This window comes from Topomyia yanbarensis, chromosome 2 (genome assembly GCF_030247195.1).
Source record: "Topomyia yanbarensis strain Yona2022 chromosome 2, ASM3024719v1, whole genome shotgun sequence".
NCBI classification, from domain to species: domain Eukaryota; kingdom Metazoa; phylum Arthropoda; class Insecta; order Diptera; family Culicidae; genus Topomyia; species Topomyia yanbarensis.
In genome coordinates this window covers 119,466,488-119,482,320 of record NC_080671.1, presented here as the reverse complement: position 1 = coordinate 119,482,320, position 15,833 = coordinate 119,466,488, and the positions used below count along the sequence as shown (strand labels likewise).

At 37.5% G+C, this 15,833-nt stretch overlaps 2 protein-coding genes across 13 annotated transcripts in view; one reads left to right on the top strand and one right to left on the bottom strand.

The window, feature by feature from the left end:
* The window catches only part of LOC131679398 (dual specificity calcium/calmodulin-dependent 3',5'-cyclic nucleotide phosphodiesterase 1-like), a 796,874-nt gene that overhangs the window by 499,929 nt on the left and 281,112 nt on the right, over positions 1 to 15,833 (top strand). The gene's annotated exons all lie outside the window — the stretch shown is intronic.
* Positions 5,720 to 14,570, bottom strand: LOC131679402 (maltase 2-like). The gene is made up of 3 exons (XM_058960132.1): positions 13,992 to 14,570; positions 6,900 to 7,184; positions 5,720 to 6,840 (listed from the first exon to the last, which is right to left on the bottom strand). The coding sequence occupies exons 1-3, from the start codon at positions 14,508 to 14,510 to the stop codon at positions 5,824 to 5,826; spliced, it is 1,821 nt and encodes a 606-aa protein (XP_058816115.1). The 5' UTR covers positions 14,511 to 14,570; the 3' UTR covers positions 5,720 to 5,823.

The window sequence follows — 15,833 nt, the reverse complement described above, 5'->3', positions numbered from 1 at the left end:
ACCGGACTAAGTGGCAAAATATTGATTTCGAGAAAAACGAGTTTAAAGTTTGAATTGCAGCATCCTTTACATTATGATTGGAAATTCATTTGTGTGATCCAGTGATATCATTATCTCATTTTTTGATGTTTTGCGACTTGGTCCGGTCTGACTTAACACCGACCAATTCATCTGAACATACTATTCAGCTAAATCTAACCATACTTTTACAAAAATGTATAGTTCGTGGGATTCCGTTACTGATACACAACCATGCACTGCTAGGCCCCATGCAAAACTGACTCATACATCACCCCGTTAAAAGTTTAATAACTTTTTTTATCAAAGCCAGATTGACTAGCAGTCTTCGATAAAGCAGTAGATATTTAAATTATTTTCACTTACAGTGATAATGCGATGTATATAGTGCCACAGTGTGGCGAAAATGCGAACCAGTTGGTTTTCTCCGTGTAAATTGTCGAAAAATCCCATACAAACTTCAGGCACGTTTGTCCGGTAGCTAGACTTGTCCGATTTACTTCAAATTTGATTCAAGTACTCCTGGTGGTACTAGGAATCGACCCAGGGGTGGGCCGATGGAGTTTTCAAAAATTCATTATTTTTTCTGGGCAGTCTAGTGTATAATTTCTTGAATTAATTGTTATTGTTGAAGAAATCCAAATATCTCGAATACTTTCACATTTTGAACGATTTTAGTTGAAAACATTTTGTTTGAAATGACATCTAGAACCATATTTTATAATAAAATTATAATAGTTTTGTCTGTAAATTAGGGTGAATTTCTAAAACATGTTCAAAGTTTTAGTTAGAAGAACTTTTCACTGCTAGTTTATCCATGATGCAATTACATTTAAATTATATTCATTCTCTTTAGGCTTTTGTTGACAAAAAAATTATTTTTTTAATGAACAGGTTAATTTAAATTTTTTGTTTACATATATTTTTATTTTTGTCAAGAACCAGCTTCTCTGAAGGATCGGTTCACGTTTCGACAAGCTTCGATATTAGCAACAGTAGTGAATAGACAGCAGATGTCGGTCAGCGGGCTAGTAACGGCAGCTAAGGAGGAAAAACACGAAGTTGGAGAAAATCGGGATTTCGTTGTCTAAAGAAATTTTACCGCCGATGATTATTCCGTTGGAGTGGCAGCGAAATGGATCGCGAAAATGGGCATCGGTATAGGGTGAAATACCGCCGCCGAGAAGTTCTCAGCACCAACTAGCAGATAAATAGGAACGACTAGCACCAAGTAGAATAAGAAGCCCGGCGAAGGTGGTTGTAAACAGATGTAAATCCTTATGGTCGACACCTCCGGATCGGTTCATGTCTCAACAGGTGACGATATTTGCAGCAGATCTGAGCAGGTCAGATATATCACGAAGGTTAAACAGCAAGTAAGGAAAAGTAGCTATGGAAAAAATATGACGATTAACAAAAAACAAAATAAGCAAGAACACAATCCCTACTAAAGCAGTACTTAACTGTTGCCCCGGATGGATGGAGATTGCGAAATAGAAGAGGTTTAGGTTTAGTCGGTTGGATTAACAACTACTTCAAACCAATCCGAATCCACCACGAGCCAGCAGGCAGTAAACAGTGGTCGGAAGGGTCAAAAACGTGTTCTTAATTCACTAGAGGCCAAACCGTCGAATATATTCACAGGGTGTCTTTGGAGGAATTGTTCGTATGAATATTCCCCATAATCTGATAAAAATTAAAATTAGGCACTGCTTACTATGATTGAACTAGAAAAGATAATTTTTTATACTGACGAGTTAGAAAGTTGGTGTTTTCGACAAAGGTTTTGAAATGCTCGTAATGAAGAATTTTGTTGAACAACTTGAACTTGTAGGACTTAACGTTATCTATTTAAAAATGGTTTTCTAAGACAACCCCTTTAAATTTAATTTTTTATATAACTTTTTTCACTGTGACGTGCAAACGATGTTCCAGGCAAATGTTGAGGTATTAAAACCACATAATATTGTTGAAGACTGCATATAAAAATTAAATTATTGTTGAAGACAGCATGTAAATTTTTTACCTAAAATTAGCGGCGTGGCGAACACCTCTTGTAAAAATACTCATTCGTTTTAGAGTTATTAAAGAATTTTCTTTTTACACCAACTTCAACTGCTCATAAGAGAGAAAGGTGCAAACCAAAATAGACGAGCAGGCACTATTTTCAATGTCCAGACTACCCGTAATAAGCATAAGAAGGCTTGATGCGTGGTACTCTAGAGCCATATGAATAGGATAAGCTCACTTTGTAATGTTCATTTACTTTTTCCATATAAAAATCAACAAAAAAATTTTTCGGATATTTTCGTAAAAATTTTTAATTAACGGTAAAAAATGGAAAAATCTTCAATAAATTTGAAACAAATCAGTATTTTACTTATAGTTTTCAACAATATTATGTGGTTTTGGTGCATCCATATTTGTTAGGAACATGGTTTGCACGGAAAGTCACAGTGGAAAAAGTTACATTAAAAACACTAAATTTAAGGGTGTTGCCATAGAAAACGCTTTATAAATCGATAACCTTAAGTCCTACAAGTTCAAGTTGTAACTTTCCACCTCGTCAGTATAAAAAGTTTTTTTTTTAGTTTGATCGTGGTAATTCATGCCCAATTTATATTTTTAACAAGTTGTGGGGAATATTCGTACTAACAATTCGTCCAAAGATAATATGTGAATATATTCGATGGTTTGGCCCCTAGTGAATTAAGTTCACGTTTTTGGGGTTTCCGACCACTATGCAGCGGTGTTTTTAGATGACTCCTTCTCGATAACAAAAATTTACTCAATGAGTCGTTTGGTTCACAAGACTAGGTCCAGGCCTCTGAAAAAATATTTAAAGTTTGAGGGTTTCTGTACGTTTCTTTTAAAATAAACGTTAAAAAAGCAAACCCCCCCCCCCCCCTTGAGAATTTTCTGCTCACGGGCCTGGTCAAGAATGTCACAACTTATTTTTTCATTGTATATAGTTTTTACGCACTCTTTCTCCAATATTTTTTCTGTGTAAAATAAGGCAATCTAGGATTTTTTGGAGATTCAGCATATTAAAAACTTTTACGCTTTTTTAAAAAATGATTCATCAATGAAAATGATCTGATCATTTTAAAATTCATAACGGCGACTTGCGGTTGTGCAAAATTATTCATGAGATAACAATATACCAACAATTCTCTATAAGTCAAACAATCTAGATATTTTCAGATTTTTTCCTAACAAGAGTATTATTTTCAGAATTGAGTGCAAGCATTAGAAGGCTGATTCCGCTAAAAATCTTAAATGGCGACTTCTGGTCCAGCTACATTTTCTGTGACCTACGAGTACCCGATCAGAAACACATAACAAAAATATTTCAAAACTATATCTCAAATTGTTACTTGTTATAAATTTGTGTTATTTTAACAAATAACGAGACCTAATTTATAACACAATATGTTACAAAAATTGTGTTCTGTTATAATTTTGTTATTTCATTCTGATCAGGTAGTCACCATCTTGAACTCTAAAATGCCGTCGCTCATCGATTTCCGTCATCTACTTATCAAACCGGATGCAAAAATTCCCACGGTTTTAGAGAATTTTTCTCATCCTGAAGTCGCTATCTTGGAATTTAAAACGGCGCCAGCATCGATTTGTGTTCTCTACTATACAATATTAGAGAGTTTTGCTCAACCGGAAGACATCATTTTGGCACGCATCATCGATTTTCGTCATCTACTCTCCAAGCTTGAATAGCTGAATTAACTTTACTTTCCTTTTGATCAATTTATTTTATCTGCCATTCTTTTAAGGTGGTTATCGCATGTAGATCCATAGACTGGTGCTCAAAGACGGTTTTGGTTGAACTTTATACCATATTGACATAATGTCATGGACCTCAAGGAACATACAGAGGAAAATAAAATCATTGCCATGTCACTTATTGCGTCCATAGATCATAAGTGCTGTATTCCAGAAAGCTCAGACCTTAAACATCAATAGGATCCAATACCTCATTCAACTTTGTATAGTGATCCTCCATAAGTAAGATACCTGCTGTCGCATGAAGATCTTCACTCCAGGGATTTTTTAGAATACCTGGGACATGTGTAGATATAACCATATCTACCTACCTATTTGACAAAATATATCACATCGTTTCAACGATTGTTGAATAAATGTTGACATTCTCTCCATGTTGTCACAATATTTCAAAATATAACTAAAACAACACTATTTTTTTGGCTATTGGTCAGGATTTTGCAACAGAACAAACACCCGATACGAACGGAAAACAATGTATCTGTAAGTTTAGAGTTGTGAAAAAGTGGGAGAAGCAACAAATTGTATTTTAAACATATTACAACGTATTTCCCGCTACCTACAAAATACAGGGTTTGGCAACAGACGGTTTTTAATCCGATGTAGGGCTCCACACTGTTTTGCTAATATCTCTGACATTACCGATCCTGGTCGGTATTAAATTATCGCCAGTATTGACAATATCAATAGCAGTCCGAGCTCCCTACGCACAATTCGCACAAAAATGGTGAGCGTCTTGAAAATATCTATGTTTTCACCAAAATCGTTCCATAAAATAGGAGCCCCAAGCTTTCCAAAATACTTATCTGTTAATTTTTGCATTTTTATTTGTAACTTTATTCGCGCAAAATCGCGCTTATTATGATTTATTTTGTGGATGACCAAAAAAAGAAACACGTTGTATCTCCTTTCTAAAATTAAACTGCAGAATTATTGTTTCGGAATGGCGCTTCCACAAATATGCAGGACAGTCAGAAAGTCTTACGATTTTCTGAGAAATCAAGGGGGTCTGAATTATCCGACGGTTTTGATAGCCACGGGTTCCCTTATCGTATCCCGATTTCAACCACAAAGCAGCTCGCCAAAAAGTTATCAGCGGTATCAAAGTGTTAATTTACTCAATTTATGTTTTGAGAACGAAAAGTGGTCGTGTAATATTGAATAGTGTGAAACTCAATTGCTCGTTTCTATTTCCTTCCGTCGAGAATACTATTCACGTTCATGTACTCTTAATAACTGGCTGTTGCTAGCAGCAACACATGCACGTTGGAACACGGAATGAGTCATTTGCCAAAATTGGTCCCAATTGTAGTATTTGCTTAGTATATCATCTAATTCGTCGAATAATTAAACCGATAAGAAACACAGACCAAATGACACACAACCCATTCTTCGAGCACCACCCACAGAAATTAAGCACCGGATGGATGCCTTATCATCCAATGCAGTGTACAAAATTATCATATCGAACGCAAACCATCCGTTTTCCGAGAAAAACCATCGCCGCAAAGCAATACAATACTGATGCTGATGTATGCTCGTCGCTCACTAGACATATCATTGGTTTAGTGGAAATCGTTAGCAATATGACATACAAAATATGGCATTAGAATAAAAAATATTGATTATACATTAATCTTATCTCACCCAACGGCGGCTGTAGTAACAGCCAATAAAGCTTGTACTTCTTGCGATACTTCATCCAACCCAGAAATGTGTGTGTGAAACGCTCGTACGATAGATTTATCATCATCTATCAATCGGAAATTTATTGCGTGACAAAAGTCGCATTGAGCTGTCTCCTGCGTGTTCAGTTCATATTGGTCGGACGGATGGAGGAGAAAAAAATAGTTCCTGTAGAATCAGGGCTGCGTTAATTTAGATTCTAATCAATTCACAGTTTACGATGTTAACATCATTTATTGCCTACCACACGCCTTTGTTACATTTCTAATACTTTCGGCTCTCTTCAAAAATAAATACCTAATCCTATCAATCAGAACATCACTGCAGTAAAAACCGCAGAACCGATACCAGCAGCAACAGTAACGATCCAGCAATCGCCGCACTACCGGAGGAGATCACCTCAAACACAACAGCGTCGTAACTCTGCAGCACTAAGTTTTCCACGTCGGTGATCTCGGCATCGATCTGGAAATCGGAATCCGGTGTGGTTACCACCACTTTTACCTTATTAATTTTCGAGTCCAGATTCTTCAAGTTCAACTGAACGTCAGTAGACACCATGTTGACAACCACCGCGTACGAAGCGTGATCCTCCAGTGTTCGCATGAACGCAAACACATTGTTCACCAGCGCTTGTGAGCTGAAGTTACCATGGGTGAAGGTGTGTTTCTGTCGCAACTTGATCAACTGTTGGTATAGTTTAAAGATGCTCTTGTCAGCGGCTTTCTGTGCGGCCAAATTCAACGTTAAATAATTCGGATGCACCGGCAGCCACGGTTTCTTATCAGTTGCTTCCGAGAAACCCGCGTACGATGTATTGTCCCACTGGAATGGTGTTCTAACCGGATCCCGGGTGTACAGCTGATAGATTTCTTTGTTGGTGTTCTTAGCTTGTGGATCCTGCGTCTCTTCGAAGGTTATATCGCGATTATCTTCCATACCGATTTCCTCCCCATAATAGATGACGGCTATTCCGGGCAAGGTAAGCTCCAAAATTGCGAAACTGGCAGCTCGCTCGCGGCCAAATCGCGATGCAATTCTAGGACGATCGTGATTTCCCAGAACCCAGTTAGCGTTCGCTCCTTCAGGCATATTTTCCAACCACTCGTCAATAACCACCTTCAACTCGGCGGCATTCGAGCCGTTCGTGATGCGATTGATCATCGCGAAGTTGAACGGGAAGTGAGATCCGTTGCGTTGCTCATTACCGAACCATCGCATGGTGTGCTCCAGGTCAGCGTAGGCTTCAGTCATCATCAGTTTGGTGCTGCCGGACTTTTCAGACCACGTATCGAACAGCTCTCGCCATTCGTAGATTAGGTCGTAGGATGCGTTCTGGAAGCAGATGTCAACCGGTTAACCGAGTCCAATCTAATAATTTTGAATTTGCTTACCTGATTAACGGTGTAAATGTGATCCATATTCTCGTAGAACAGTTCACCATTTTCGTTGATCAGTGGTTCGTCTAGGAAGTCCTCGTGTTCGTAGACGTGATTGATGGCATCGATGCGGAAACCGTCGACCCCTTTCTCAAACCAGAACTCGATCATGTTGGTCATTTCCTGCTTCACTTTCGGTTCGTTGTAGTTCAAATCCGGTTGACCTTTGTCGAACTGGTGTAGATAGTATTCGGTCTTTCCTGCTAGTTTAGTCCATGCGTCAGTGTGGAACACGGATTGCTGCCAATGGAAAAAAACGCTTCATTAGATGTATGTCCGAAGCTTTGGATGGACGACTCCGTTGAAGTTTAGATATTGTAAAATAGTGTATTTAAATGGTTAAACCTTTACTAAACAAAATCTTACAGGCACAAGCCGTATCCGTACGGTGACGGTACCGGTGGCAGCGGTTTCGAAAATATCTGAAATATCGCCAATTTTGGTACCATGCAAAACTTATCATGTTATGAGTGCAATGTTGGGGTCCGTTTCGAAATTCGGCCAGCCAAGTAGAGACAAAGGTTAGCATTAAGTGAATACACCAGCGCAGAATAAAAAAATTGATTTTTTTTATTGACTTAAAACACGCTTAAGGGTTATAAAAATGATAATTAAAAATATGGAAGGCGACAATAACGTTTAAAAGTTCAAATTTTCAATTCTGTCACAACCCTGAGTTTACTAAAAACATTACTAGCGTTTTTTACAAAACCACTTTTTTGAGGCGACCAGCAATTTTTAATTTGTTCACAATTTGTCCATCCAACGAGTTAAGTAGGAATTTTGTATTCAATTTAGCAAAATGTGCGACTACTATAAATAAAGTAAATAAAGATTTTCAGAAAATCTTTCGAAAACAACGAGGAAAATGCGAATTTTTCGAGCATATTTCAGGCAGACTCGTTAAAAGGAAGCATATAAGCGTTTTATCACATACGAGAAGGTTATTTATACCGATCTCGCGTGTTCGTTTTGTATCAGTCGTTGCTCACTTGCTAAACGAGCAACATGTTGGCTATATATTGTCCAGACGACACAATAAGCGATATACGCTATGGATTTACGGCAACGTTAGCATATGCACACACTCTCGCCTAAGCAACTCAATCAAATACGGGTAGTTTACAAATAGAGGTGCCGCGTATTCATTTTAATCATTCGTCACTCGAAGATTAAACGAGCAACATCATGGCCATATCTTTCATACGGTGCAATCGTTTGTGTACATGCAGGGAAACGGGTGCAGCTTTTACACGATTTAACTGTGTGCCCAAAATCCATAGCGTCTACCTCTACTACAGACAGAGTTTAGGCAGTGGTGGCATTAAGTTAAATACACTGTGTTACATAGCGGTACCTTCTGAGCTACAGCTCGACCTGATCGACATTGGGTGCAGTCTTTGAAAATCTACGAACAGTTTATCAAACAACTAAACGAAGAGCGCAACAAATATCATTCCGCTCTAGCAAGGGCTCGGAAAGTACCGCTATGTAACGTAGCGTGGATTGCTTCGTTGACTCGTACACAGTGTGAGGCGTGCATGTTTCTGATATTCAATGTTTTTTTTTGGATTGGGATCAACACTGCGTTGGGCCAAATAAATTTATTTTTCTGCTTGTTTATGAGTTGGGTTGATACGAGTGAAATTCTCAAGCGTACATGTTTTCAGCGGTTGTTGGGTGAAGAGCCTATTCACACACACGTTTCATATTTCGAATAATGCGTTATGCGGTTTTTTATTGCTGAGGCATTTGACAACATGATTCTGTAGGTAGATTTTTGTTGGCGAGGAGATTGAGCAATGTTAGAGCAGTTTCAGTATGATTCAAAACGTTGCGAAGCTAATTTCTAGCGGTTCTTGGTAGTCAACCCAAGCGTGACGCCATCTGACCGAGGTAAAGCACTGATTGGTTATTGCAGGTTTGCATGCGTTAGTATTTTATATCAATCAAGTTCGTTAGGGTGTATTCAGCAGCGTAGTGTTTAATAAAGGAGTTGAAATCTTGATCTATTTCGTAATGTAAAATAAGTGGACCTCAAATTAAACAAATGGTGAAAATTATTGCAAACTTTTTTTTGTTTTTTTTTGTGTTTTAACGACATTAAATTAGCAAGAGACTGGAAGGTGTGAAATATTTTTTAATACTAAGAGCCATAGTACTCAAAGGAGAGCAAGGAATTGAAGAAAGAAAGTTTAGAAAAGCGTGGAGTATAGTCTCATATAAGCAAGCTTAGTGTTCCCCGGTGACTAACCTTTTGTCTGCTACCGCAGGGGTTAATATATTTTGGCATTTGAAATGCGAATCACCTGAGTCTGCGACATGCCCTGGACGAGCGTAAAGTAACTTTGTACTTTGTGCTATCGGAACCGACGCTAGATCGATTACCATCTAGAAGGTAAAACAATTGCAGTTTACACTGTACCTGGAGGAGTTTCGCTGTAACACAAAGTAGCCGGTGTTTAGCCGAGACCTAACCAGTTCTGCACTAAGTTAAATCTCTGGTTGAAATATTGAGACATACGAGATGTTTGTTGTTCCTTTAAGCGCTGGAAATTTCTAGTTGGATCACTAGTAGACTCTTCTTAATGATGACGCCCTTTCAAGCCTTTTCAGCGGAAGAGTTGTCCTAATGAATCTCTGTGCTCTTGCCCCATTAGCTTGTATTTAGTGAAATGCATGACGCGCGGTACAAATAGCTGCTACTAATTCGAAGGGACATACGATTTTGTTCCGTCCTGCGTGATTGCCATTCAAAATCTTCGATCACTGAAGCAAGGAGCCCTTGAAACAGCATATATTGTGCTTCAATAGATCCACGCATATTGAACTCAAATCGGAGAACACACTGTCGATCTCAACTTTATAGATACGCATGTAGACGAGGTAGTCCTTCGGGAAATACTTGTCGCCAATAATTTCATTGACTACGTCAGACAGGATATTACAATTCTGATCTTATTTAGTCTAACTTTCGAAATATCTGTCATGGCTGAATATCTTTCAATATCTTTGGAATTCTTAGAGTATTATTAGACAGTCGAAAAAGATCGAGTTCAATTAGTTTGCTATTTAACTCACGGTGTATTTATTAGAACAATTTTATGCAAAAAAATTCAGCATCTCTGAAACTTCGGAATATGAAAGAATGGGCTTTCCCCTTTCATTTGAAACTAAGATCAAAATAATCCGTCGGGGGATCCAGAGCAACTTTTTTTTTGAAATTTTTTCGTATCAATATAGGTTTTACTACTGGAGATAGTTCATATGTCTGTCCCTAGATGGTGCTTTATACATTCGAACAACATTAAAAGTGAGAATTTGATAGAAAATTTAATTGTCTACAAGTTTGTTGACCACTAAAAATTGATCTGAAATCATCCGGAAAAGTTGTTTAAGATTTTAACAAAGTTGTATCTAAGATAGTTTTCACACGAGGCCTAGTGGTTTGGAAATATGTTTTCTCGCACTTATTACATTACCAAAAAAATAATTGGGTTTAGTGCCATGAAAATATTAGACGGGATTCATTACATTGACAATTCTAATTGAACTTCTGACAATTAGGATGTTTGACAGAGCCAGATAACTATTTGTGCTTTTGATTTGTAATTTTTCCCGATAGGTTTGAAGGGACTACCATTCATCGGAAGGTATTGCTTAGTTACAAGGGTTTGCTTACATTTATGTTTTGTTACACGGGTGTTTTAGAAAGGACCATACGACGTATAATTTAGGTTATGATCGCTTAACTCAACTATTATAATTCCGTTCAAGACGAAATGTTGGGACACACCGTTTCTAATTTAACGCAAACCACAGCAGTAACTGTCCAAATTAGTGGTTAGTGTGAAATAATTTATTCAAATTTTCTCCGCAAAGCATATTGTGGAAGTTGGATTTTACGGCCATTTCCTATCAATTATGCGAGATATCGTTGCTAAATTGATCCTAGATTATGCGATATGTTTTGAAAACAAAATATGATTTGAGTACAACAATAACCTTATATACATAGAAGTCCTCGAATATATCCCAAAAAAAATTATCTTGATCCAAAAACTCAAAGTTTTTTGTTCATTGTTTGTCACATTGAGTTAATTTTGAAAACAGGTAATCAGCGTTTTTAACCAAGCGTTGCAATGAAATCCGCGAAATATTGCTATGGTGCGTTAAAAGTTTCATTGAGTTTGTTCAAATATAAAGGTTGAAGTTCAGGACAAGTCAATTTTATACGAAGATGTTAACAGAGTAGGAGATTCAAGTAAGAATAGTTATCAGTCATCCCTGAGAATAATCGAAAAAATGAAAAAGAAGGCATACCTAATTGAAAAAGCTGTTTCTGCGGGAGGAATCACTTACCATCATGAAAAAGAATATTAATATCATACTAGTTTGGTCAACACTTATCTAAAACTTCTCATCCCAAAAATATGAATGGTTCCCTGTATCAGGGAATTATAATTTTCAGTTAAAAGGTAAGACTTTCCAAGCTCTCAAATTCCGCTGAATTCATTATTGAACTAAACACAACTACTTGGCAAATAAAAAAGTGCTTGTGAATTGACAAACCACTAGGTCTTCTGTGAAACTAGTTTAGACTTAGAATTCGTTAGAATATTAAACTACTTTTCGGGATAATTTCAAATCGGTTTTCAGTTGGAAGCAAAGTTGTAGACATTTAAATAATCTAGCAGAATCTCACTTTTAGTGTTGTTCGAATGTCTAAAGCACCATCTAGGGGCAGAAATATGAACTAGTTCCATTGTAAAATCTATATTTTCACGAAAAAAAACTTCAAAAAAAAAGTTGCTCTAGACCCCCCGACGGATTATTTTGATTTTGGTTTCAAATGAAAGGCGAAAGCCCATTCTTTCATATCCTGAAGTTTCAGAGATGCTGAATTTTTTTGCATAAAGTTGTTAAAAAAAGACACCGTGAACTGAAAGTCGGAGTCTCTGATTACGAATCTTGTTTGACATCACTGTCAGCAAGGCGCAGAGAAAATTTTTCGAGACAAAAATTACGAAAATTTAAGAAATTCAAAAACGAGTCAGAAGACAGTTAAGCGAAAGTGTGGTCACCTATCTGTACTCGATGTATGACTGGATGCTAACGATTTTCTCGACAACTGATACAAAGAATGTTTTAACACTATTACCAGCAACAGATCATAAAAACATCTTTGTTTCATTCGCTTGAGCCAAAATATGTTGTTATGAATGTCGTGACGATACTTGGACTGAAAATTCAAACCCAATGATTTTCACCGTAATCAACAATCCATTAACCGCTCAAGAACACAGTTCCTAAAAATTGTCTCCGCTGTATACTAGTATTAATATACCATGCAGTCTCCTGAATAGTTGCTCCGACCGTTTCCTACAAACACCTAGCGTAAACTGATGTCACGGTTATAGAGTTCAAGATTTGCGGCTGGCATTTAAATAAAATGGGCGACTGTCAACCACAAACGAACTGAGAAAATGCTCCGTCCGTCGTAGATATGTAGATATTACCGACATTTCTGCAGTGAGCTTATATTTAAAATTTCAGAAATTTTTTTTTCTATTGATGCTGCGTATTGCTGGCTTTGCCCGAAATATGCTGGAAAATTTCGGTTTTCCGGGTCGCTTTCGAAGAATTTTATGAAAATTAGTTTCTGCTAAAGACATTTTTTTTAACTGTGCGGCTCCGGTTCGTTCAGTTTATTGAAGTTCAGAAGATTCGGAAAAACTTTGCCCAAGTAACCATAAGCATTAAGCCATTGCACTATATTGGCTATACATTTGCACTAATGTTGCATTGAAACTCCATTACAGCATTAACAATGCAATAAAGCTCTATATTAGCATCAATAATGCATAACTGCACAGCCGACATATATCATTATCGGTTGCTCTATATGCGTATATAATGCTGATATAACGCGTACATGTTTCAAGGATCTTTAAAACATGTAAGCTTTATAAGTGCATTTAGTGCCGTTATAGAGCAAATAAAAAGCCGATATGATGCTACTGTAACGCTGTGGGTTTATTTGATATGCAACTCTTCTTGAAGATTATATTCGGCATATTTCATTTCAATCGAACATATGCAATATAGTCCAGTGAGCAAACGCAGCACACTTACCGTAAAGGACGAGGCAAGGTACCTCAGTTCGAGACTTACTAAAGGTAATTTTCGTGAAACATATCATGTGAGAACGAAGACCTATTAAGGATATTTATTACAATGCATTAGAAGAGAGTCAATTACGGTTTTAAATAGAACATTTTATTTGAAAACCTTTCGTTTTTGCTCATCATACCGAAAGGAAACATAAGAAATGGTTTTAAAATCATGGCGGACAATGACAGCCAACTGAAGCTTTTTAATAGCATTAGTAGTGCCAATATTAGGCTTTCAAATTTGACATTTGTATGCTGGTGCTATATAATAGCATTAGTACTGCAGAAACGAGCTGTCAATCTCTGCACAGTAATACTATATTTTGCCTTTTCTGGCATAATACCAGCATTATATCAGTATTTAGGACTTCACGGCTCTTTAAGACAAATTTATATGTGGCATCACTAAACATATTTGAACAAAATGGCAAAAAAATTGATCAATTCCATTCAGTACCACAGAATAAATAAACGTTGCAAAGCTCCAAAGCTTTTCTTCCAAAATTTTGAAAACGGCCCTCTACATTGACGTATGTTATTAATCACGACAAAAGTGTGGGGAGCGCGCTGAACGTACAATTGTCAATATTAAATTGTACTCATTGAGTGATAAACGCTATTTTATTCTACTCTTTCTGACGTTATAATATCGATGAGAAAAGCTACAGAAAAGAAGGTGTACTACGAAACTAGTATAAAAAATCTAGTCTCATTTGTCTATCGTGAAATGGAAACGATCTCTTCTGAAAAGAAAGGAAGTTAACCAGATATGCAAAAAATCCTGGTCGTAAAACAACAAGTACCTACAAACATGTCACTATATCACAACTCCGAAACTCTCGCCACCTAGTATCACTTTTCACCCAAAACTTACCCAATTGTTCGGGGGTGCGTTACCCTTTCCATTCTTCCACACATAGAAATTTTTATACACCGCATCATCGGCTACCGCCTTTGTGAACCATTCATGCTCATCACTAGTGTGGTTCGGCACAAAGTCCAAGATCACTTTGATGCCCAAATCCTTGGCCTTCTTAATCAGTGCCTCCAAATCAGCCAACGTTCCGAAAATTGGATCCACATCCTTAAAGTCCGAAATATCGTAACCAAAGTCCTTCATCGGTGATTTAAACAGCGGACTGAACCACACTCCGGTCACTCCAAGATCTACCAGGTGACCGAGATTGTCCGAAATTCCCTTGATATCTCCCACTCCATCTTTGTTGGAATCTTTAAAGGACCGCGGATAGATCTGATAGAACACACCATTTTCCCACCAATCCGGCTTCGGTCCATGATCATGCTCTTCTTCCGCTTCCTCTCTGATAGTGGTTTTGGCTGCAGCCACGACCAACAGGCCGCACAGCAAAAAACAACACGCAGTCCACTTCATTCCACACTTGTACCGCGGAACGCGATGAGAGAGACAACTTTCACGGATTATAACGACGGGCAGGAGAAGACTACGCACCTGGCAAGTTTGCATCACTCTTTATAGCGGTTCCCCAGCGATCTGCCTTATCAGGCTACCTACCAAGATAAGTGCAAGATAAGTCGGAACTGTACGGCAGTCACGATTTTAGGTTGTTGGGCAAATGGTACCGATTGGGATTAGACAATGAGTATTCGATCGAGATGAGTGAGGGTTATCGGGTTGCACAATCGGATATTCGGCGGTTTGGAAAGTACTAGTTTTTCCGAGTTATTGGGAAAGGATCTTTTCAGAGTTACGAATGTGAGAAAAAATACTACTTATGACTCTTCTTCGAAAACAAAACGTGGGCGCCATTTTCTTGATGAAAAATGAAACAAAAATGTTCTAGGGAAAAGATGTGATATATACTCTAAAATCCTTCCAAGCATACTATTTAGCTAAACCCGACCATTCTTTAGCAAAAAATAAACCTCGTGCAGCCCCATGTAAAACAGACTCAGACATAACTTCATTTTAATTTTAATAACTTCTCCTAACAAAGCTGTAATGATTAATAAACTTCGACAAAATTGTAGGCAATGAAATTAACTTTCTTATCCTCACTTGTAGTAGTAAGTTGATGCATACAGAGCCACCTATTCTTAAAAATGTGAGCTAGTAGATTTTCTCCATATAAATTAGATTTGGTATTGAAATTTATTTGCATTTCCCTCATCCGGGTTGATAAGCTTATTGCCAAAAACAATCTGCACATTCGTTCCTACATTCATTCAACAGGTGAGTCACAGTCATAAAGATTAGTTGTCATCATCGATCGGAACAATAATGCCGCAAATTGCCTCGAATCTCACATACAAGCAACGGATAATCGAATTGTATTTGTGCGATGGAACATTTTTGTGTAATTTTTGGAAAGCAATCATTGATGACACATGCACTCACGTACAACGAAAATGATTGATTGATCAACCAATCGATTCTTTTCCAGAGATATATTCGAACCGATTGTTCGTTATCAGGGCTTTTGATAAATAATAACGGTATTTATGTAATTGGCACCTACTGAATTATATTGGGTTTGCAATCATGATATCGCTGATGTGTTGGGCGGATTAGCGACTGATCGATTTTTAATCATTCCCGAACATCGAATTTTAGTAGCGGGGATATTCAAGAAAAGGTACTTCCCGCAACGTTTTGTACAACGTTATAAACACGAGCAAGGGACTACAATAGCACAAATAAAATTACAACGAGCAGGCCCGACAAAAGCTTTAATCT